General features: G+C 34.9%; 1 protein-coding gene across 50 annotated transcripts in view; it reads left to right on the top strand.

Moving 5' to 3' along the window:
• The window catches only part of RBFOX1 (RNA binding fox-1 homolog 1), a 541,423-nt gene that overhangs the window by 451,184 nt on the left and 66,484 nt on the right, over positions 1–23,755 (top strand). For all 50 annotated transcript variants that reach the window (XM_085514226.1, XM_085514212.1, XM_085514225.1 and 47 more), the window contains 4 exons: positions 13,165–13,308; positions 16,894–16,947; positions 19,506–19,598; positions 21,353–21,413. In XM_085514226.1, coding sequence (XP_085370352.1) covers positions 13,165–13,308; positions 16,894–16,947; positions 19,506–19,598; positions 21,353–21,413 — 352 coding nt within the window. The remainder of the gene's footprint in view (positions 1–13,164; positions 13,309–16,893; positions 16,948–19,505; positions 19,599–21,352; positions 21,414–23,755) is intronic.

Here is a 23,755-nt window from a genome sequence, read left to right as displayed (position 1 = left end):
CATGGGGTTGGCCCTCAGCCACAATGTGCTTTTATGATTTGCAAACTAAACTGAATCCCTTTTCTGAGATTAAGATGAAACTCCTCTATAATAATACCCGAGAAAGCACAGATATAACATTCAGTACTGATTCCTATAAATAGCAAATGTGCTTGAGACAATTATGGCTGATGGCTTCTCTGAACAGGTGTGAGATGAGAATAGGTAGATCTTTTGTTTGCAACATGATAAGATATAGGAGTGAACCAAATAAAACTAATAATAAATAAATTAGCTTTTTTTTTTCTTTTTTTTTTTTTCCCCAAGGAATGTCCTTAAACTCTAGAATTATGTATGTGCTTGAAAAAATACTATCCTACCTAGAAGAAGAACTGCCTTTTGTTAAGTTAGTGTGTGATATCTTTGCATAAAGAGGTAAATGTGATTTATAAAGTGACTTTTTGTGATTCAGGAAACCCTCAAATTCTGTTGGGTTGTTTGAAAGGATCAAGACTTGTGCAAAAACATGCAAGTGAGCAAATGGGAAGTCACAGCAGGAATTCAGGAATAGGTGAGGGGTCAAACAATGAACGGCTTTTATCATATTGTCACGTTTTCTTTCTTTTCATGAGCTTGCACTGTAGCAATCAGCCATTCTCTCACAGTGTGAAACTGTACTCTCACAAGTTCACTCAGCAGTTGGTTGTGTCAACACAGCTCTTACAAAAAGAGAGTTCATGTGCATAACATCAGTCAGGTTAAGGGGAGAATTTCAGAAAATAGAGTGTGTTTATTCCAGCTGAAGGTAAATATTGCTTTCTGAACAACTCTTCATAGCCAAATCTGTAAATGTTCCAACTAAAGATGCTTCACGTATTTCTTTTAAAGAAAATAATATCTCCCAAAGCTGTATAATGTAGTTTTTCTTTAATGATTTTTCAGTTAGACAAACCATGTCAAACGTTACAGCTTTGCTAGGATACAACCATGACTTCATACAAGCTAGCATCACTAACCAAGAGAAATTTCTAGAGTCTGTTCCTAGAAGAGAAAAATTAATGAGCTTACTGTTGCTTTGCAGCTTTTCATAAAATTGATTTATGTGGGATAATACTTCTAAGAATTTTTGAACTAATTTAAATACTTAAGAAAGAATTTCATTCTGTTACACAACGGTGACATGTGAACTAATGACCATGCATAAAATTATAGTTACCTTTCTGTGTATGTTGTTTCATGAATCATTTCATCAGGTATTAAGGTAATAAGTGAGGTGGAGATGAAAACTTATTTAGGGAGTATTTAGTACCCCATTAGTACTCTCTGAGGAAGCTTCATCACTCATTTTCTGTATAATTTATCCATGTAACTCTGATCCCTGAAGTCTTTCTCTGTGGCTTCAGTAAGTGTCCATTTCCTAACAAGTTAAGGTAATCTGAGATAAATCTCTAGGTCAGCTGCTGTAAAAAGGAGCCCGGCTCCAGCTTTCTCTCACCCACCATCAATAGTTGAATAGCTGAACAGCCCACTGCCTAATTGTGTGAAGTGTTAATTTTCAATTGGATTGACAAATCTGACCCAATGCTTGATCTGTACAAGCACTGGTATGAAGACAAGGGAGATGGAAGGGACCTGTGTCCAAAGGTGGTACCGAAGGCAGGACTTGGTTTCAGCTGGCCGTGTAGCCACGTTCAGCTTTTTGTTTCTTTTTAGATGTGTAAGAGGAAACTAACAGCATTGTGAGAGAAATCCAAGAGGTGAACTGTGGTCATAATTTGTGGGTGAAAATTACACCAGCAAGTAATTTTTAGCATTGGGAATATTGATAGCTTTTTGTTTGTGTTGCTGATCTTCATGTGTACGTGCCTGTGCATTATAAAGCTATGCTTCCATTTAGAAGGTTAAAAACTTTTTATCAACTCTAGTCAAGGTTTCTCTGTTTACTTCCATGCCGTTGTTTCATTGGTTGTCTCTCATGTTAGCCTTTCAAGTATTGAAAGAAAATTATCTTTAAGCACTTTGTTTCCACTATTGAAGTCCTTTGAAAGAGCTACAAGAATTACATCAGAAATAGTATTATTATGACTAATAGGTGAAAGAGATACAGCTAAATTAATTGAATGGTTCTTTGTGCCTATGTAATACTGTTTAAGAAATTTACTGTGAATTGAGTTAATTATTTTGTCCTTTGACCATTAAAACATTTCTTAGTGTATATTTAATTTTTAATTTATTTTTTTAAGGATAAAAGCGAGGAATTTCTTTTTAAATTATTGTGACAATGTCACAATAGTTTAGTTTTTGTAGGTGTAGAATGAACTTCTTAAAATGTGCTTACATTGTATGCACTTCTTAGCTAATGAATGTGGGAAGTAGATGATAAGAAAATGATTTTGTTAATTGCTGTTGTGATATTCATGGATGTGATCAGTAGGCAGTCAGAAATATTTACACAATACATAAATGCATTAAAGCAACCTACTATGATTCCTTCTCCAATTTATTGATATGTTGATGTTATCTTGTTGTCCTTAACTAAACTCAGCGATCCCTTAGTTACTCAAAGCTCCATTAAAATCAATCATAAATATTCTTTTGCAAATCATATCCACTCCTTATACTGGTAGGTTTTGTCTAAGTTTTGAGACAACGTATTCAGAATCTGCAACATACATGGATCACCAAAACCCTGTTTGGCTAGATAGATATGAGTGTGCCTTGCATTTTGTCTCAACTTTAAAACATGCATTATGTTAATAAGAACCCAAGAAACAAGCGAACATTACCGCACTTCTGTCAGTAGTGAAATGAAAGAAGGAACTGCAGTTATGTACCAATGGGCTGAACAGTGCAACCAGTGTATTGTTTGGTGCTTTAGAGCTGGGACAAGATGGCCTTATAGAACAGGGACTTTACTACTCTGTTTATTTTGTTTTCAGTGGGCGCTTTGGATAGTCTGGTGTTTTTGTGTATGAGAGCAGGAACTTTATGCCGTTTGTGATATGGAAAGTTATGTAAAAATAGGAGGAGTGGGTGGTGAAATTCTTCTTTTGAGTATTATGCCAAAGTTCTCACACAGCAGAATCAAAAAGGAATTTAATTACTAGAAATATGAGTGTCAGAGTTTACCACTGTGCATGTCTAAAATCTAGAATTCCTAGAGTTAAAAAAAAAAAAAAGTTCACAATTGCATTGGAAATTTAGCAATATCGTTGAGCGAAAACTGTGTTTTCAGTAAGTCCTAAATTCGGTTTTAAATTGATCTTTCCTGACTTTTTTAATAGAATGGTAACTCTCCAGAATCTGGACCCTTTTTAAATGGAAAATGTGCAGTATTATCTAAGCGAAGTATGGAAAGGATTTACTATGCATGATTTTTTTTCTTCTTTGTACACATTCTGTATGGTTACAGTTTTGCTAAGGATGCATATATTTTTTTTTTCTGCTGAACTTTTCTCGATTGCTTTTTTATCAAGTTTACAAATCAAATCAAACAGGTATATTGCAGAGCTCTCTGATATTATTTTCTGCGCTTATAGCACAATGTATTGAATTATACTTGCTCATGTACTGCCGCTGCTATTCTCTCCAGATTGAGAGAGAATGACTGTGGGGGCTGTAAATTCACTTGGCTTCCAGCGCTACTGGTTAAATCAAGAGCCCTATTCAGGCTAGAGAAAAGACAGAGCAAGTGTTCATTACACAAATCAATTTGGTCAAAAGTACAGCACAGTGGGTACTCAACCATTGCTCACATAATATTGTCAACGTAATCAAATAATGCCTCAAACACATTCACAAGCTCTTTCTCTCTGAGAAATAACTTGATTGGTGTAGCAGGGAAAAACAGGTGGCTGTTTTGAGGATTTTTTTTTTCCTTATTTAATGATTTTTTTTTTTAATATAAATTCCTATAGCAGTTTATCCTTATGTGAATATGTATACATATGAGAAACTCAGCATACACTAAGATAGACAATCACTCTATTGCCTTTGTTCTCTTTCTTCATTTCCTGTAAATATTTTATCGTCTGCTATATGTAAAATTAGGTTTTTCTTACTCTAAACTTCACGTGGGTACTAAAAATACGTAAATAATTCGTATTTATTTACAGATTATTGAAATATGGTCAAGGCTTGGTAGAACTTTGTTATTCTAATCTAGTAGGTTTTCTGTGTGACCAAGAAGAAATAATACTTTTATGCTGGTTTTACTCTTTATGTTCTCTTTAGTCTTAAAAAAAGGCGGTTAAGGGACACGTTCACTCTGTGGTAGCATGCAAACAGCTCTTACAGAACAGCATTTATTTGCATTTAAAGCAGAGTTCATGGGTGAAGGATTTCATCTACAACACCATTTTTTTTCTGAAAAATGAAGATTTATCAATGAACAGGAACAGGGGAAATATATTGTAAGCTTGGGTTAACAGCAGTCAGGTCTGAGCCTTAAAAAAAAAAAAAAAAAAGAGTAGTAGTGCAGGATAATTTCTCAAAATAATATCAGGGAGAATTGGTAACACTTGGATATTTGCAGGAAAACTAGACCGGCCATCTTCTCTTAGAATGGGTAGAATGTGTTTTTAATTGATTTTAAGATCTTTACTCAGTGTTAAGTCTTTTAAGAACTTGAGTGAAGTCCTTTAAGAATTTGGCTCCATTATGAAGTCAGAGTAAAGAAGAAGGTGACTGCAGGAATTTCTAGTAAAACACAAAGCCTTCTTAGGTTGAGGTTGCTGGTTTAAATTTCACGGCTTTCCTTAGTGTACGCATAATGGCGCATGGTGATTGGTGCAGTGCAAATGTATTAAACCCTTTAAATAAACTAATCTCTATCAGCTAACTGAGGAATGCCCATTGGCTCTCCTGTGCTTAAAGAGGTTCCATTCAAAGTGAACTTCACTCCCTGAAAAGAAGGTTTTTCTTTCTAAAACTGAGCTAAAGAGACAAAAAATAAACAAATAAATAAATAAATAAATTTGGATTTACTTAGAAAAGAGTAGATTTTATTTATGCTGTTCCTCACGACAGATTTGTTTTAAAGAATAATCCACATGTTTTTATTTAAACTATCTTACATGAAATTTGTATAATTGTGAAATAAGAACCAGGAGACAGTATGCTGATTTGGCCAGGTCTGTCAAGTGAGATGATAGCCCTGGGAGGTGGTATACTCAGAGAGGAAAAAACAAATGTGTAAAAGAAAACTCCTAGAAAAGATTTATAATAATTGATGATGCCTGAGACTCAAAGGATGTTTTTACCTGAGATGTAACTTGCATTAACTTCAGAAAGAGTGATTTCTGCATTCAGACTAGTGAAAGATTTTTGTGTTTCATTTTCCCCTTTTCCCATATTCTGAACTGACAGAATTCCTAGATATACAATAGCGAAGCATCATATGGAAGGCCATCTTGCTTTTACTATTCTGGTATTTTTCAAATCTTTTTTATTATCGCTTATATATTCACAGAGCTCTGTTTGCTGATTTGATAGTAGCAGTGATAAATATTAATGTAACTCTATATTTAGGTAGTGCTATGAACATACTCATTTCATGTAACTTGGCTAGCTCAAGAAGCAGGTATCAGGATGTTAGCTTCTCTTAGGGATTAGATATATATCCTCGTTATTTTGTGGTAAATAGTTTCTCTTTAATATTGATGAGATGGTAACATAACACATCATTTTTATTAAAATAGATACGTATGTAGAATAACGTTGGAGAGAGGTCAAGTGAGAAGTCAACTATCGAAGAGATCTGTGAAAGAATAATAATTGCATGATACTGGGTCATAAGATACAGAAGATTATTTATTCTCTGGAATGACAAATTAAAATTGACATATTTCTGGGCAGAGATGTAGGAGTGCCTCACTATTTTATATGAACGTTGTCCATACCTAAATTAAATTTTTCAGCATTAAACTTGTTTAGCTCGTATATGTCAGTTGAGGTAGAAATTTTTATGGAAAATTGAGCATCTCAATTCCCTATGTGCCTGCAAATGCAATCAACAGTAGTTAAATAGTTCAAGTTTCAGTAACTTATTGTAACATTTATGGCATAAAATGATGCTGGAAAGTTGCAATTATGAATTAGTAAATATCCACAGCAAATGTTTATTACATAATTTTTATTTTTATCAGTGTCTGTCATTTTATAGTCAGTAGGATGCCAAATTTTTCATCCTGTGGTTCCCTCCAGGCAATTCTCATCAATAACTCGCTAAAATGTCTGTTTATCAGGGCTTTTAAATTAGCGGGGGGGGGGGGGGGGGGGGGAAACACGCAAAAAGAAGTAGATAGTTGGTGAAAGTGACCTTTTTGGGAAGATGACAAATGACATAAATCTCAGAGCTGAAAACGAACCTCATACAGTGCTGACTGACATATATAGCAAAAAGCAGTAATTTTCAGTGATGCTGAGAACCTGCAGTTACCATCGATTTCTTTTAGCACAAAGGGTCTGTATTTTGTCTGCTTTCATATCCAGGTGCATTTGTAACTTTATTCCTTGGTTTAACTGATTAGAAAAACAACTTATTTTCTAATGATTTGAACTGTCACACACTGAATTTTTTCTATACCTGTATCTTTGATATTTATGAAGCACAATATGTGATTCTACAAATGCTTAGGAACTTCACAGTCTTATAAATCTGATGCCTCAGGCTTTGCTAATATTTTTTTTACTGTCGGAAATTTTCACCGACTTCCAGCTGGTAAGATTCAATGGATGAGATCTTCAGTGGGCAAATGGAGATATTGTCCATATATGTTGCCCATGACTGTTAGGGATTTCAGGTGATTTGGCACATCCTGCAGTTAGGCCGTAAGTTGAGAATGTACTAGTGATACGTTTTGTGGCTGAATATGTAAGAAGGAGCCAGGAGAGAGATTGTGCAAGAGAGTATCTGAGCCAGTTGGAAAGAATCTTTGAGAGCTACTGTAAAAATCAGTCTTGGTGCAAAAGGTAACAGTGCCTTTCTGCTTTGAATGATTGCTTTCTGTAGAAGTCAGCCTTAGCCAAGTGATTAATAAAATGATTTCCCAAGTGTTAGGGAAACATATCTGTATCAAAAAGGGAAGAAGACAGATAGAGAATCTTCAAGTAAATTAGTTGGGTTTTGGTTTTGTTTTCCCAATCGCCTGCTTCTAATTAGATTTGTTCTGTATTTAAAGATTAAACTACTGATTTTTGGGGCAATTAATGCCTGCCTGTCTCTGTTACCTTGTGGAGAATGAGTAGAAGTATTGGAGAATTGGAGTATAGTAAGCATGTTTTTTGAGAAGAATGAAAACAAAAGTGTTGGTAGGTTATGTAAGCTAAAGGTATGCGCTATCATCTGAGTTTCAATCCTTTGAAAATACTCAAAGTTAATATACCCTTCATTCTTAGCTCTTCAAATTGCAAGAGTATGCCATCAGCACAGTCTCTATTTTGGGAGGGGGTGGCTTCCAAAAAATTTAAAAAATTTTAAAAAAAAAGGAAGAAAGAAAGAAGGCCTTGTGTGCAAAGGAAAAACCATAGATTTGTTGTATTTCACTTACCATAAGGCTTCAACACTGTCACACAAGACGTGCTTATTTGCAGGCTGGGAAATATAGTAAATATGCAACCACAAATAAGTTGAGTGCTAAAATAGAAAATCTGTTAAAGTATCCCACTATCAAAACATGAAGACTTACTGAAAGGAATTGTTCAGGGGTTTGTGCTGACTCAGTGCTGTCCAGTAGTTTCATTGGCAATCTAAATGATGGAGTTTGCACTTACTAAATTTTCATGAAAACCAAACTGGAAAGGACAGCAAGTACATTGCAGGACAGGAATGGAATTCATAACGATGTTGATAAACTGGAGGTATTGTCTGAAAAAATAATGGTACTTAAAAACAAGAATGTGACAAGTTTACACAGGAACAGTAATCTACACTAGTATGGCACAGAAAATCACTGTGTAGTAAACGGACTACAAGGTGTATATGAATATGAATGCAGTCTTGTTGAAGTTGGGGAAAAAATGGAAAGAAATCCACAAAAATAACAGACATAGGGGAAAAGCAAGGACCACCTTGAGGCATAACAGAAATCTATCTTGAAAATATCTGATGCTGTCATTGTGATTCAAGCAACAAATTTTAAGGCCTAAAATAGAGTACAATGTGAGATATTAGGCACCAGCTAAAAGGATATGGACCAAATGGAGAAGTCAGAGAATGTTTTAGGATGTGGTATCAAGGAGGAAAGAATAAAACCACTGGCATAGTTGTTATGCAAAAGATGAGACTAAGGGGAATAGTTTTAATTACTCCTCTGTACATATGGCGTGTAAGAGAAGAAGTAATCTTTTTGAACTCCAGTAATATGGTCAGAAAGGAGACATGATGGAATAGCTGCCTTAGGAGCATCTTGTGTGGTGTTTGGGGGTATTTAACAAGTAAAAGAATGTTGTAGCCACAGTTTTACGAGAGTTTTAATCTCTTGCCACTAAATGTCTCTGAGTGTTGTCCTTCCAAATGATCTTCAACCACATTTGCTCAGATAGGCTGATGGTTTGATGCACACAAGAAGGCTGTGACTGACAGAAACAAGATCTATGACTGTGATGATAATGATGGATTTCTGTATGAACAGCAAGAGCTTGAATCTTTTTTACTCTGACTGATGAGCAGTGGTTTTGACTTTATCTTTCTTGAGAGACATGTTTCAAGAAGTGAATGTCAAACAGCCTGGCATAGCTTGACCATGTGGATACATGATAGATGTGTAACTGTTTTTTTTAATCGGTTTAATTATGTAAATCTGATAATTACAGTTGAGATTTAAAACTGTCTTCTAAGCTAGCTGTGTAGGATGAGTTAAAAAATGATTTTTCTCTTGTGATAGTTTTAGAAGATCTTTAGCTAAATGGCTCTGATGCACTTGTTTAGAAGTGGCAATAGTATGTAATGCATTTTACTACTGGAACTGAATCATAAGTGTATGAATTTGAACATAAGTGTATGAAAGTCTCTCTTGAAAGTTAAACTCGTAGCTTCTTGACATGCAAAGGTAAACCTGATACAGCTTAGTATTCAAAAAGTAAATAAGGTCATCATCCAGACTGCCAGGCCTTTTGTATCACTTCTGTTTAACTATGAAGGATAAATAAGTTGTTGTTTGAATAAAGCATAGTAATTTGCTTGATTGAAATAGGAAAGTTATTAAAAGAGACCCTTAGTGGATCAGAACCTGCATTTGATTGCTTGCTAATCCACAGGCAAGTAGTGAGGCATACTTGCATACTAACTTCAGGTAATTTTTCAGCACACATCAAACACAAGTTTTCTGTCTTCTAGCAGTAAAAATATTCTCTAGAAATGTTATTTCTTTGTGAGTTAAATTGCATTGTAGCTCTTCAGCTCCACAGGGCTTTGAAAGTTTCCTTTTTGGGACTTTACCAGATCCAGATTGTATCCTGTCCTCTGTGCATTTACCTCCTTGGTGTTACTTGGAAATTTTCTTGTAAGCTTCTTATTTCAATTTCAATTTGCAGCTATCCTTCTCCAGATCTCCTAGGCCTGTGTGTATGTTTCTGGTTGGTAGTGCACTTTAGAAAGATACGGTTGTAATGTCACATAATACACTGTACATGTTTTCTCTTTCTTAGACTTCTTTTAAGATATTTGCAGGTATGAATCTTAAATCGTGCCAACTTTCTGAACTTTCTGATTTTCATTCTATGTCGCCCTAACTTTGAGATGCTTTTCACTGGATATTTTAGGCTTCTGTAGGAAGGGTAAAATGAAAAAGAAACACCCAGAAAATAACAGTACCTGGGTTTACCCACTGCACCCATAATTTACAACTTCTTCATTTCAGTATTGTCTTCACAAACCTCATTACTTTCAGCTGATGATATGTCTGTTAAATTTCTCAGTACAGAAGTTGCTCCTGACATTTTGGTATGTTGATAGTACACGATTCAAACCTTCCACTCCTTGTTTCTCATCATTTATATTAATACAGTGAACAGAAATTACTTTTCCCAATTTGCATTTATACTGTAAGCTGATTATATAATTTCTTCCTGGGGCAGCCTTTGTTCATGAAGCTGAACAGCACTTTCACAATTCTTTAATTATCTTCAGATTAATCTAATCGACCTTAAATTCTTTGCAAGTGTTGTATTTCAAGGATTTTCCAGTCCTGCATTCACTACTTGTTCTTGTGTGCTAAATTTCTATCATATTTCTCTCCTTTTAAGGCCTGGATGTGGAAAGTGATCTTTGCTGATTATATGGATGGAATACCTTTCCGAAACTTAAACTCTTGCGTTGGTTTTAGATGCCATGCTAAGAGGTTATTGGGGATTTCTCTCTTCTAACAACTCCTGCTTTATCATTTAATTTATGAGAAATACTTAAGGGTGAACTGTTTAGTTTCCTTGGTTTTGCCCATGAGTTCAGGCAGCAGCAGATCAAAACACTGTTTTAGACTTATACAGGGGTCACTTGAAAATTGCTCTTCAGTGTACGTAATGGTTTGATTTTGTATACGAGCAGCATTGTATGGTGTAAAAGTAGACATCACTGGTGAACTGGTGCTTCTGAAAAAAAGGATAGGGACATCACATCAGCGCTTGATACTGGTGCAGGTGCGAGTCTGTTTCCTTCAGGAAATCCTTACTCCGTTCAGCTACTGGCATTCAGCACTTGGCAGAAATACACTGTAAATTGGATCACTGCAGAAAAACCATGATGAAATTAAGCCTTGAAATTCCCTACCTGTTTATTAATTGGGATCACTTCAGTGGGCTGCTTTTCATAGCACACTTGAACTGAAGGGAGTGGAGCTGCGGCACAATAATGGGGTGTTTTTGTGAGGAAAAAAAATATACATTGAGCCTCATTGAGGACTGAGAGCTTTATACAATATTGCTTTGGTAAATACACAAATCAGCATGGTTGCTACAAGAGCAGACCTGCCATTCACTTATCACTCGTTCTCATTTCTGTCCTGATCTCTTACATGTGTAGTATCCACAAATAGAAATACAGTGCAGTTTCATAGCACTGGTATAAACTGCATCCAGCCTCTTCTTATCCACAGTTGTGTGAGCTATTTCTGTTGCTTGTGCTGAAAAAGGGCAGTGATTGATTTTGAATGAGAAGAATTTAGAAAACAAAATATATAATCTTTCACTGCACTCCTTGTGCTTGTAAACATTGCTCTTTCCAGCCCCCTCACTAAGTTCTTCTTTTAATTTGTCCCAAATTGAGAGCTAATTCTTTTGGGGAGATTAGTGCCCATAGTGAGATTTAGACCTCTGAGTCAGACATCAAAGCTGGATACCTATAGATACACTTAAGAGCACCTGCACTATTTAGGCACATATTGCAAAAAGTCATCAGTGTTGAAAATAAAATAAAATAATTCTAAAGGATTATCCCTTAGAAAGCACTGTTCAACTTTTAATTCAGAGCTTAGTGCTGAAATTGCTAGTTTACATGGACGTATGGCTTATCCTGTCTTCTCCTGAGATACTGCTGCTATTATCTGTCTTACAATGAAGCACACTCACGTTTCTTAAATGAAATCGTATCTAGGAATTTGTCTGTATAGAGCAAGGATAAGAGTTATATGCATTGTACTTTGAGAGCAAAAGATTCAGTTTAAATTCCTCTGTCTAAAATAACTAGGTTATCAAGGTCTTTAAAGAGAAGATAGCAAATGAGCTGGAAGAGAAGATCTCAGAAAATCTCTGTGCAACAAATCACCATGCAACAGTAGTTTATTTTCCTTGATGGTTATTAAAGCAATAATAATGGCATAGAAGTATGAACAATATAGGAAATTGTGTATGTTTGTACTTGGAGAACATTTGTTTTTCCTGGGGATGATGATGCTGAACTTCATTTGCTAGCATTAAGTTTATATGTAGTCATCCCTGATGTAAGTCATGTCTTCTGTTTGAGTTATTTTACCTCCTTACTAGCAGGCTTATTGATACTAAAACTATGGTAAGGTTCATTTTATTTAACCATTTTACTTAAATGGTTGTCCATTAAAATAAATGTGATACCAGCAGGAAATGGGAGATGACTTTTTTTTTTCCTACATAATGTCAAATTTAAACTGTACTGTAACATTAGAACGCAAGGGAAAAATGAATACTTGGAAGAAGAATATGATCAGAAGAAAGAGGAAGCACAGAGTTGCAGCAGTTGTAAGATGATCCTCGTACTTTCATTAGTCTGCTTTCTTTTCTGTTCCTTTTTTATTCTTCCTACCAGAGCTAAAGAAAATAACTGCCGATTTCGCTGACCTGTGCAAAATCTATTCCTATTGAATGTGTGCTGTACAGACAATGATGAATCAGATGTTGTGTGCTATCATTAAAGAATACAACCCATCTATTTCTGTAACACACTGGTGGGTTAGTGTTGGTTAGTTTTGTATTTCAAATGACCGTGTTTCTGTACTTCCTCATCCCTCTAAGAGTTTATAGTTCTGTTTGTTAAACTGTGATGCAAAGCAGCATCCATCTTTTACAAAATTGTGTTTTAAAACTAGGAAACAGTATTCTTGTAAGAAGAGAAAGAAAATGTGTAAAACTTTTTTCTGGGTTTCACTTTTTATCCCAGGCAACCTACTCCGTTGGTTATACTTATATTCCTTTTCACAACTCAAGGCTTTTTCCATAATGGTGGCCATGTATCTGTATGAAATGACTCTCTGGTACCTATTAGTGCTACTTATGAAATGGCAAATAGGATGTCATATGTTACCTACCTCCAGTGTAGAAATCCCAGTGGCCTCAGAATGAAAGTACTGATCTTGTTTGAAAGTCCATAGCTTGCTGCTGTAAATACGCTGTTATTTTGCAATGGAGTCTCCACATCTTTGTAATATGGGGAGGCATTATTTAGAAAAAGCTAAGAAAATCAATGCTGAAAATAATACCCTTCATTCTCTTTGACTTATTCAAAATGCCTATTAACAATATCACCAAATGCATATACTCAGGAAGATTCAGGAAAGTATTTGATTTTCATATCAAATTCTGTTATCCTTCATCACCTTTGCCTGACTGGATTTAAGTCCTTTTCGGTACGTTTGGAGAATTTAAGCCTGCGACTTTATTCACATGAAAATGCAGAAGTGCTTGCAGTGTTCTTTACATTGTTTTGTTTTACTCCTCCAGCAGACAGAAGATGCAGCACAGACCGATGGTCAGCAACAGACGCAATCTTCTGAAAACACAGAAAACAAATCACAGCCAAAACGGCTTCACGTCTCAAATATACCATTCAGATTCCGTGATCCAGATCTTAGACAAATGTTTGGTGTAAGTACTAATGCTTTGTCTATGCTCCTCTATGTTTTCATTGCAAGAAATACTTTTTATATTACAGGCAATGTTGACAGAGATATCTATGATAGACTACTTAACCATTTTCAGTGAAGATTCTCTTTTCATTTAGTTGTAACCAAACATCTGATTTGTCAGTCATAGCTGGGGAAAAAAAAACTTCTGATTCCATCATATGTGCAGATTAGTGCATTCTGTGTATAGCTACCTAGATTGGCTAAAAATACTCAATGGGTACATATTCCTGCTGTACCCATCTGGATTTATATGCTTGATTTATTGATTTTTGGACAGTGCAATGTAAAATAATCAATATTTCACCTCATGAGCAAGAGAACTCAATCTCTAAACAATAAGACACCGGCTGGTTTTAAGCAAGAAATCCAGGCGTAGGAATCCTTGCTTATTCCCATAGGAATTATAGACCTGTAGGCTTCTAAGCTTTTTGACATTATAATTCTCTAAGTCTCAATTTTTGCTTTTGCTCAGGCCATCAGCTACCTTCGTGTGCATTGACTGTTTCACAAGTCTCATACGTGCCATCAGTTCTAGGCTCATAACCATGGAGAGGTTAGACCTGGTTTCTTCTCCCTACTCCAAGAACTATTAGGTTTATTTTGGAAACTTACTAAATAAAATCTGGAATTAGTACTTGAGCAGCTATTAGAACACAGACTTTCCTTTTCCAAACAAGTACTTCCCAGTATTTGTGTATCTCTTGCTTTCTTCTTTCTGACTCACTAAAACTTATGCCTCTTCTGTGCTACAGTTCATGTCACATAGCACAGCATAAAGTACATACGTTGCTCCAAAAGTAATGCCTTCTTTTTATTTCCATGGAAACTAAAACAACTGCTAATAACATAATTGCATGATTTGTATGGTGGATGTAGGACAGTTTAGCCAAGAATGGCAATGTGTTCCACAGTCTACAAGTTGGCATGGGGCCTGGAGTTACAAGATACTGTGTTGCTAGAGAAAGGTCATCTTCTTTTCTGGTCTGATTCTGTAAGTTCTAGTCAGCATCCTGATGTAGCGGTCAAATTTGATGGTTTTTCTGGGTTCCGTGAGAACCAGAAGATCACCCTTTTCCTTTTGCAAAAGACAATACACATTGCTTCATCCACTGAAGGCTCTGTCTTGAACTTTTTCTTCAGTGGGGAATTTACGTGTCAGTACTCTGTGGACTGCCATTTTGACTTTGGCTTATAATAGTAACATTTCATTTCACTCCCAATGATGATGCGATACAGCAAACATTCACCTTCAGCCTTGTGTTGGTTCAACGGGTCTTAAAAAAAACTGGTGTATGGTATTCTTTCTGTTTCTGTGTGAGCATTAGTGGGACACACCTGACACAAACTTGGTGATATTCCAACCTTGCCACCATTTCCAATGTGTTGACACCAATATACAGCCCTATGCACAGTTATCAGGTTGTAGTCCATCAATTTGCATGGGAGATCTGACCATGATGTTCTTCATTTTGTGGGTCCACTGTTTGCTCTCCATAAACATTTAGTTTATGGACACTTTCAGGTCTTCCATAACATTCAGGTCTTCCATAATCTTCATGTACACTTCCAGGTCAGATGCCATTTTGTCAGAGTGCCTCACTGCTACCATCTGTCACAAAATGTCACAATATGGGTGGAAAGGTTCAACTTCTGCTGCTCTTCCGCCAAAATCCACCTCTGATATTGTGGGCCAACATAATAAAATAGGAGGCATTACTTTGGGAACAGCCCTCATACTACATGCCACTTTCTTTCTCTGGATCTCTCATGTTTGGCTCAGACTTATTCTTCTAATGTTTTTCTGTGTGTGTTAAGACCTTCTTAGTATTTGGTTATATGAAATGAAGGAAATGTTCACTAGAAAGAAGAATCCTGTTATGGTATTGTGAAATCTTGATGCCTGTGTTCCTGTATCTTAATCTCTGCAACTTCCCTTTAACCCTCTAAAAATTAACACTCTAGAGGGGGGAAAAGGTATTTAACTTCAACCAAGTAAAACAGATAGATTTTATTTGAAAGTACATTAAAGGAAAAGTTTAGGAATTTTGGTTAGTTATATTTACAAATAAACAACAATTACATTTTTTCCTCAATATTTCCGTGTCTTAGTTCTTAAGATATGGTTGCTGGAGTTTTCCAGTTTTAGATTGACTTAGAAAACTTTTAGCGTCCAATGTGATAGAAAAATTGAATTTCTGCAAATGTGAGAGAAATGAAATATCTGAAATGATAAAGCTGCATCTTGATTGTGTTATGCACGTGGCAGATTATTATTTTTTTTAATGTTGACATGAATAGTGCAGAGAAGGAATTGTTTAAACAGCCATTGTCTTCTTATGGGCTAGAATAGCAGTTAAAATGTTAGTTAACTACATTGTGAATACAAGAACATAAAATAAGACAAGGGATAACAAACAATGTTTGATTTTAATAACTAAGATGAAACCACTTATGAAGTAAAGAAGTGCTCTCCTTTCTGTCCTGTTTGTTGTATCTTAAAAAACTGCAGTACTGGTTGATTTCTGCAGTTCCTTGCACCACTGATAGATTGTTCTGCATTTGTCTGCCTCTAATTTCTGCCTTTTTGTTTAATCATTGTTTATGTCACTTACTAGTGTTAACGCTGATCAATAGAGCACGATAATGACATTAGAAAAAAAAACAAACAGAAATGACCCACTGATGTATTTGAGTGTCACATCAAAAAAATGTGCCATCTACAAAAGTGCTCCTAAATGTTGTGTGAGTCAAATATTTGGTCGGGTTTTGTGTGCATGAGCAATGCCTACATGACTGCACTATTGGAAGATCAATGCATTTAGGAGTTAATATAATATTAAAGTGTCCTACTGAGGGGGAAGATTCCTCAAAACATAATTATCTATTCTAACTTGCTAAATTACACTTTAGGAAGACAAGAATGACACAAGGAATAAAGGATATCCCTTTTCAGCAATGGTGAGGAGAAATCCTTGATCCCTTGAAGCTAAAACTCCCAATTGACTCCAGTCTGTTCCTGTAAGGCAGAAGCCTGTTCTGGAAAGCAATGACAAAAAGTCTTCTGAAACACAGGTTCTTTAGAGGATGTGCTGACCAGAGGGTGAAAGTGTTCATCCAACCATTAATCTTGTCTTGTTAGTGATATTTGATCATATACTGATCAAATTAACCCAATAAGCATGTTACGCTTTTAAGAAATCATTGGTGGCAATTGAACTGGATGAATTAACAGGAAGTAACCACAAAAGACATTTTAGATTTGCAGTTCCCTGTGTTTACAGTTCAATGATGACTGTCAGAACATCTCAATAAATTTGACATCCATAAGTGAATGTGTGGTATCCTAGTGACGTGACATACCTGATTTAATGATACTGACTACTCTTCAGTGTGTCTTTTCTGCTGCTTGGCTGTCCTTGATTTTCTATTCTTTAATTTTTTGATACAGTGCATCAATTTACCAAACAAACATTTGTAGTAGTGATGATAGAAGTGATGAAGTTATTTTTTTATTTTTTCATGTTACTTTTCTATTTCTTTGCAGCAATTTGGTAAAATCTTAGATGTTGAAATTATTTTTAATGAGAGAGGCTCAAAGGTAAGCAGTTCAATTCACGCAAAGATGTTTTATTTTTAGTCTGTTGAATGTACTTTTAACGAGTAAAAGGAAACAACTGCACTAATGTAAATAATAAAAATAATAGAAACTCCATGTTTCTGAAAAGTGCATTCTGATTTAGATTGCAAAGCAGAAAGAAAATCATTGGACTCATTTTACATATTCTGAAAGAAGTAATATTAACTACTCTAATCTGTCACTTGTTTTATGGGAATGTTGATTTCTGCTTTCTTTATTATTCAGTGGTTGTTACGTGTATTTTATGAGTCCATATTTAAAGATATTTTAGGTGAGTTTGTATTGGTGTAGTTTTCTTTTTCTTCCTATTGGAAGGAAAGATGATAATACCTACTAACTATCTCGTTCAGTAATCAAGTGAGAAAATACAATTGTTACACATTTTTTAAGTGCAGATGTTTTCCTCTGTAGTAAAAGCTTAGTACACCAACCCTTTGAATGTTTAATCAGTTATTTGATTAAAAGTTTTCATTATACTGAAAACATTAAAAATAAAAAATTCTGAAGTTTACTTTGCCTTTAGTATATACAATATACTCTATATTTAGAAATCAGTCAAAACAGAATGATTGTGCCTGCATTATCTTCATTACCTTGTTCTAAGCAGCAGCCAATTTCCCAGTATGCTTTATCTATGATAGCAGCAGCAGTATAAGTTTGTGTATGACATCTGCATGCTATCTTTTTCCTTTTTCTCCCATGTTAGAAAACTATCATGTTTGACTATTAATGTTTCAGTCTGCCAGCAACTCTTACATACGATTTATTATTAGTCATTGTTTTCCATTATTCTGTGGTCTTTCATCTTTTAAGATGAAACATATATCATAAATCTCTCTGAAATCAGATAATTTTTTATTTTTTTTTCTTTCATGTGTTAGTATTTAATCTATATATTTAAGACTGTCCCTTCTCCCATTTTTCCTCTTTCTTTAATGGAACACTTAGAATTTTCTGGTCAACATTCCAGAATTATTCTGACATTCATTAATTAGTTCCCTTACCTACTATTCCAGATCCAATCTGAACACTTAGCTGTTTTTTCACTAAGCAACCAAAACCTATGGAAATTAGTGGCTTAGGAGAAGGTCTTTTCAAGTTGGCGACAATCTCCTATCTTGAAATGTATCATCATTACATTATGAAGGTTGAGTAGTTTTTGCAAAAGATGTTGACTGTGCAGAACCTGTTCCTACCAGATAGTTTTATAGATTTCAAATGACATCCCACACTTGCCACCTTCAATTCCTTCTGTGTGGAAATGAGTACAATTTGTAGCAGGTTATGCCTTTGTTCAGTCATTAAATCTTGCATACCCAGGACTTCAAGCCAGCATAAATTTGTCTTTTGGGGAGGTGGGGGATATACTTGCATGTATAACTTGCAAGTGTCTGTAGTTATGAAGCATTCAAGGTTATAGAAGTTTGTTTACTTGAGTTTATTCAAGTAAACTTGCAAAGGCATTGTGTAGTGCTAACGTAAGAATTACTTCAAAGGGTTGGTGTACGTTTCTAAAATGTTTTTTAATGTCTGATTTTGAAAAGTATTTACATTTTTTACATGAAATATTTTTAAACAGTGCTTATTTTAACTTAGTCTAATAAAAAGAATTTTAATAGGATTGGAAATGTTTGCTTAGCCTGATGTTATCAAGTGAAGTATTTACTCTGGGGGGAATTTAATATTAGTTGAGTGTTCTCCTGTCCCATTAACATGGGATTCTGGAGCACTACCAGTTGCATGTGGGAGGTAAAATATAGAAATAGTAAATGAATCAGTTAAAGTTACTCAAAGCGTTTTCATTTTTATTCCTTTACCAGAGTTTATTTTTCTATTCACATCATGTGATTTTATTTGATCTGTTAATACAAGGAAGTTTTATTTTTTGTTCTGAAACTACTTTTGTTGGTGGTTTACTTTTCTTTTCTTTTTCTTTTTCTTTTATAAAAAAATAAGTAAAGGCTGTATAGTTTGAAAAAAGTTTAAGTTACCCTAGTGTTGCATGGGAACAGTGTTTCTTCTGATCACAACAGCATGATTAAATAGGCAATGTTTTAGAGTATATTGACATTCAGTGTTGAATTTTGTGCACATGTTTTTTTTTTATTATTTTGTTGAGATATCTGCATGCTGTAAAAATGTGATTCATTTTCTTTTCTCATTAGTTCATTTTTTTTTTTTTCTATGTGAAGACACTGTAATTTCTTTTGTTTTAATTTTCTTATTGTTAGATTTATTTTCCTCTGTAGTGACACGTAGAAAGGTATTTTTGGTATCATTCTTTGAATTTCTCAGAGGGTATTATGTAATTGATGACAGAAAAAAAAATCTGTTCACATTTGTCGCTTATTTATTGCACATCTCTATACAATTATAATTTTTCTAATTTGCATGTTACAGAAATGAAGCAAGGACGAGAAAATATTAAATTAAAGAGAGAGAACATAAGCAAACAAGTGGTCGCTGACTGAAATAATAATGTGCATGTTGTTTTCCCCCCTTCTCCCTCCTGCATGCAGGGATTTGGTTTCGTAACTTTCGAAAATAGTGCTGATGCGGACAGGGCGAGGGAGAAATTACACGGCACCGTGGTAGAGGGCCGTAAAATCGAGGTGCATGTTCAAAATATTTTCCTTTTCATCTTTTTTATAAATGTCTGCTTCACTCTCATTTGTTGTTTCAGATGCATCATTGGTGTCTTCTGTGTGCTCCCCTTCCCCCTTCCCATTGTTTATATATATATTTATATATAAAGAGAGAGAATCTGGCCTTACTTGGGTTTTTTTATTATTATTTCTTTTGTAATTATTATTATTATCATTATTGCTGAAAGGTGGAATTGGAAGGAGAAAGAAAATAAAGAACTTTAAGATTTTGAAGTTATTATTTTGGATATTTTGTGAATCAATGGGTGCAGTAGATTCCAAAAATAAAAATAATTTAAAAAAAAAAAAACAACCAGCCAACAACAATAACAAAAATTGAGAACAAAAACAACAACAACAAAAAATACTGTGTGACAGACAAAACAAAAACGAACAAAAGGTTGTTTTTTTTGATTTTGTTTTGGTTTTGGTTTTGTTTTTTTATTTTTTTATTTTTTTCTGCAGGGTTGATGCGGGATCCACAGTGGCTTTCAAAAAATTCAGATTGGAAAAGAAGCATCCAAAAGGTGTACAAGAAAAAGAAACAAAGCCAGACTAGAGACCGACTGATTTTAAGATTTCGTTTTTCTTGAAAGCATCAGGCTCCTTTGGCTAGATGGCCTGAGCCGTTCGTATCTATTAAAGAAACAATACAAACTCGTTTTAGTACCACTGGATCCCCTTCAATACTGCCTCAGTCGTATTTGTTAGAATTAAAAAGAAAAAAAAAAGAAAGAAAAAAAGAAAATACCAATTGAAAATGCTGTCGTCTTTTGAGTAAGATGTTGCATATTTTGCCTTTTCATTTTCCCCCTTCGACGGTAGCGCTTAGGGCCCTCACCAAACTCTCAGTAACCATGGTAACTGTATACATACCCATGCTGGCGATGGTGCTGAATGGTAAGTGGAGAAGTCCATCTGCCGTTTCACGTATTTAGCGCTGATATACCACGTGAATTTTTTTGACTTGTTGTATTAAGTTTTCTTGATGCTACATTTTTTTCTATATTGGTACGCCTGTAATTGAGTGTACGTTTTAAGCAAGCCTGGGAGGCACTGATTGGATTGAGGATATGACTTCGTGCACATCTTACTCAGATTGTTAACTCCATATTGTGTTAAATAATGCACCCTCTTTTTATCCTTTTGTTAGCTGTGATTTTAAAGCTTGAATGATTTTGTTAATTCTTGCAATGAAAAAGGCTCTTGTTCCAAGTGTTGAATGCTAGATGTTGCTTTTCCAATGGTACTTCTCTTCTAAAGGGTTATGTTGCACACTGCTAAAATTCGTTTGTCCCTTTTTTTGACATTTTCTTTGTTTCCTTGTACCTTGTCTATTTCCCTTCTACTCCACTGCATGTTCCTTCATATAATCTTTTTTTTCTTTTTCTGTTTTGAATATTTATTGTATCAGTGTTATCATGGAATACAAGCATGCTCTTAAGTCTTAAATTATGCAATACCTTTTAATTTGCTTTTAATGTCTTTTTATTAAAGTTTAAATGATATGACTTTGCTTTATTGAAATGATTTGTAAGTTTAAATGGTTATGAAAGTAAATGTAATTATAAATAGTATGATTTTGTTATGCACCTGTTGCCTTCTATAAATTAAATTGCATTTTATTTTTTACATGACTAATAGCAATGATAATGCATGCATTTAATAATACCACAGGCCATCCTTGTAACCCTTTCTAATCCAGTGTTCTATGTGCTTAGGTAAATAATGCAACAGCACGTGTAATGACAAATAAAAAGACCGTCAACCCTTACACGAATGGTAAGTGCATGATATCTCACCGTGTGGTTTTTATGTCAGTGCATGTGAAACCTCACATCTCCTTGGGCTCATGCTTTATCCAGCAACCCAGAAGGAAAACCCATTATGGCTGGACTTAATTTCCATCCTTGTGAACTTTCTCTAACTCACAGGGATGGGCGTAGCATGGAGCATTTTGCCTGTCTGGAATCTATGAGTTTAACTACGGCAGCTTCTGTATAGGAAAATATACCCAACAGCATTATTCTCTTCTAGCTTTGTGCGGTGTTAATGTTGTAACAAACGAACTGATCAAAGGATTCAGTTTTACTTGGATGGTGGAGGAGAAAATGGCTCTGTTAGGCATGAGATCCTTTTTAGTACCCAGGCACATATCTGAGCAAGGATATTTCTTTTGTCTTCCTTATGTGCTTTGTTAGAATCAAAGGGCAACTTACAACTGAATGCTGACTCCAGCTTTTTTTCCATGGACTAATCTAAATTCTCAGTTGCTTAAAAGAGTTATACTGATCTAAAAAGTGAAGTTAATGATAAAAACATAATCTACAGCTAATGAAGGTGTTTGGAGACAATATATTTTGAACATGTTTTCTTTGGCAACGTTTTATTGTGTGCATTTGCTAGTTCAGAAATGCTAACAAGTTCCTAACTCATAGTCAAATGATAATACATCAATTGAAGTTAATTGCAATTACGTTTTCCTGTTTTACCAGAATGTGTAGCTGTAATTATTTGCTTTCCAATTTAATTTAGCTTTTCCCATCCAGTAGAAAGCAGATGAAATCTGCACATACATCAATTACAATTTCTACATTTAGCTTAGACTCTTTACCGTTTTGGAATATAATGAATCTTATTTTCTGTATTTGAGCACTCATTACTGAGATTTTTCTAAAAGCCACAGTAAACAGTGACTTCATTTTTTTTATTTTTATTTTTTATTTAAAGAGTCATAATTTTATCTTAATGTGGTAAAAATAAAATAAAGTGACAGTTTTCATTTGGCATGCAATAACTGGGCAAGTTATAATGATATGGAGAAGAAGAGCCTTGAAATTCCTAGTGATTTTTCAGAAAGTATTTTCTTCCTCACTTTGTATGTAGATGTGTAACTTGCCAAATGATGCAGATGGGAAATCTCCTTCATTATTATTGACTTTAAAACATCTCAGTGAATCTAACAGGAGAGACATGAAGCTTGAATGGATCACAAAGCAAGATCTTGTTACAATAAGGAGCTATATTAAATTTATGCATATGGTATTATGAACTTATCCTGCTATACTGTCAAGATAAAAATATAAAAGTAGATTTGATATCAGTGATGACATATATTTTGTATTCATATTATGCTAAAGCTAAAATACGTATCTGTAGCATGTTATTCATCAACATATCCATTGTTAGTGGATGGTCATGCTGGAAATTAGATTTTAGGTATCTGATTTTAAGATTCACCTTTGTGTACTGCACTGCTCTTGTGTCATACATTGTCATTTATTTATATCCCAAACTAGATAACTTGCTGTTTAGTATTTCCCACTTGTACTGTTTTGTGTCTGTGATTCTCCAGCCTGTTCTATCTTGATGAGATCTCCAGCAGAACTGTGAAGCATTTTGCTAAGTGCCTAAAAATTAGAATTTGTTTTTGCAAATCTATACATCCAAGGGTGTGCATATACACACAGGATGATCTTCTCTGATATTCTTCTTTTGATGGGTGTCTACATAGCAGACTAGTTGTAGTTCATAGATGCATATTTTTATAACTTCTGTTATTGTCTCAGGTCCCCTAAGTAAATCCAGAAGTAGAATCATGTTTTCCTAGCACAGTCGTTACAACTAACAAAGCATCACAGGCCCTGTGTCTAAGGGAAGGCTGTGTACTGTGTGTACCTGGAAGAGTAGCATTACGTGTAAGGACTCAACAGCAATTCTTTGGAGTGTTGCCTGAACAGATGGCACAGAACATCTCTTGGTTCTGGATTGCTTTTAGGCCAGCTGTACGACAGTGGTTATTTAAAGCAAAGGCATTGCCTACATTGGCCAGTGTAAGAGGTTGGCAGAACATGACTGAAGCATTTTCATATAAGCCAGCTATTTCATTGTAATATGCCACCTGTACATGCAAGTTGTGTAGCCATTTCTGATACATGACTGTGTTGTGCCATTTCAGTGCAGAGAGTCTGAAGTACAAATGCAATTTGGGGAAAAAGTCTCTGGCTCAGAAAGTGCACAGATATCTTTTCTGTCACGGTGGACTGTTCTTAACAGTGCCTACTCTTTCATTTTTTATCTGAAGTAGAATGAAAATGCACATTTTATTGCCTTGTAATATACCT

Source organism: Coturnix japonica, chromosome 13 (genome assembly GCF_054131305.1).
Source record: "Coturnix japonica strain WE chromosome 13, WE-NBRP24, whole genome shotgun sequence".
Taxonomy (NCBI): domain Eukaryota; kingdom Metazoa; phylum Chordata; class Aves; order Galliformes; family Phasianidae; genus Coturnix; species Coturnix japonica.
The sequence above is the reverse complement of the archived record's forward strand: the minus strand, read 5'-3'. Positions and strand labels throughout refer to the sequence as shown.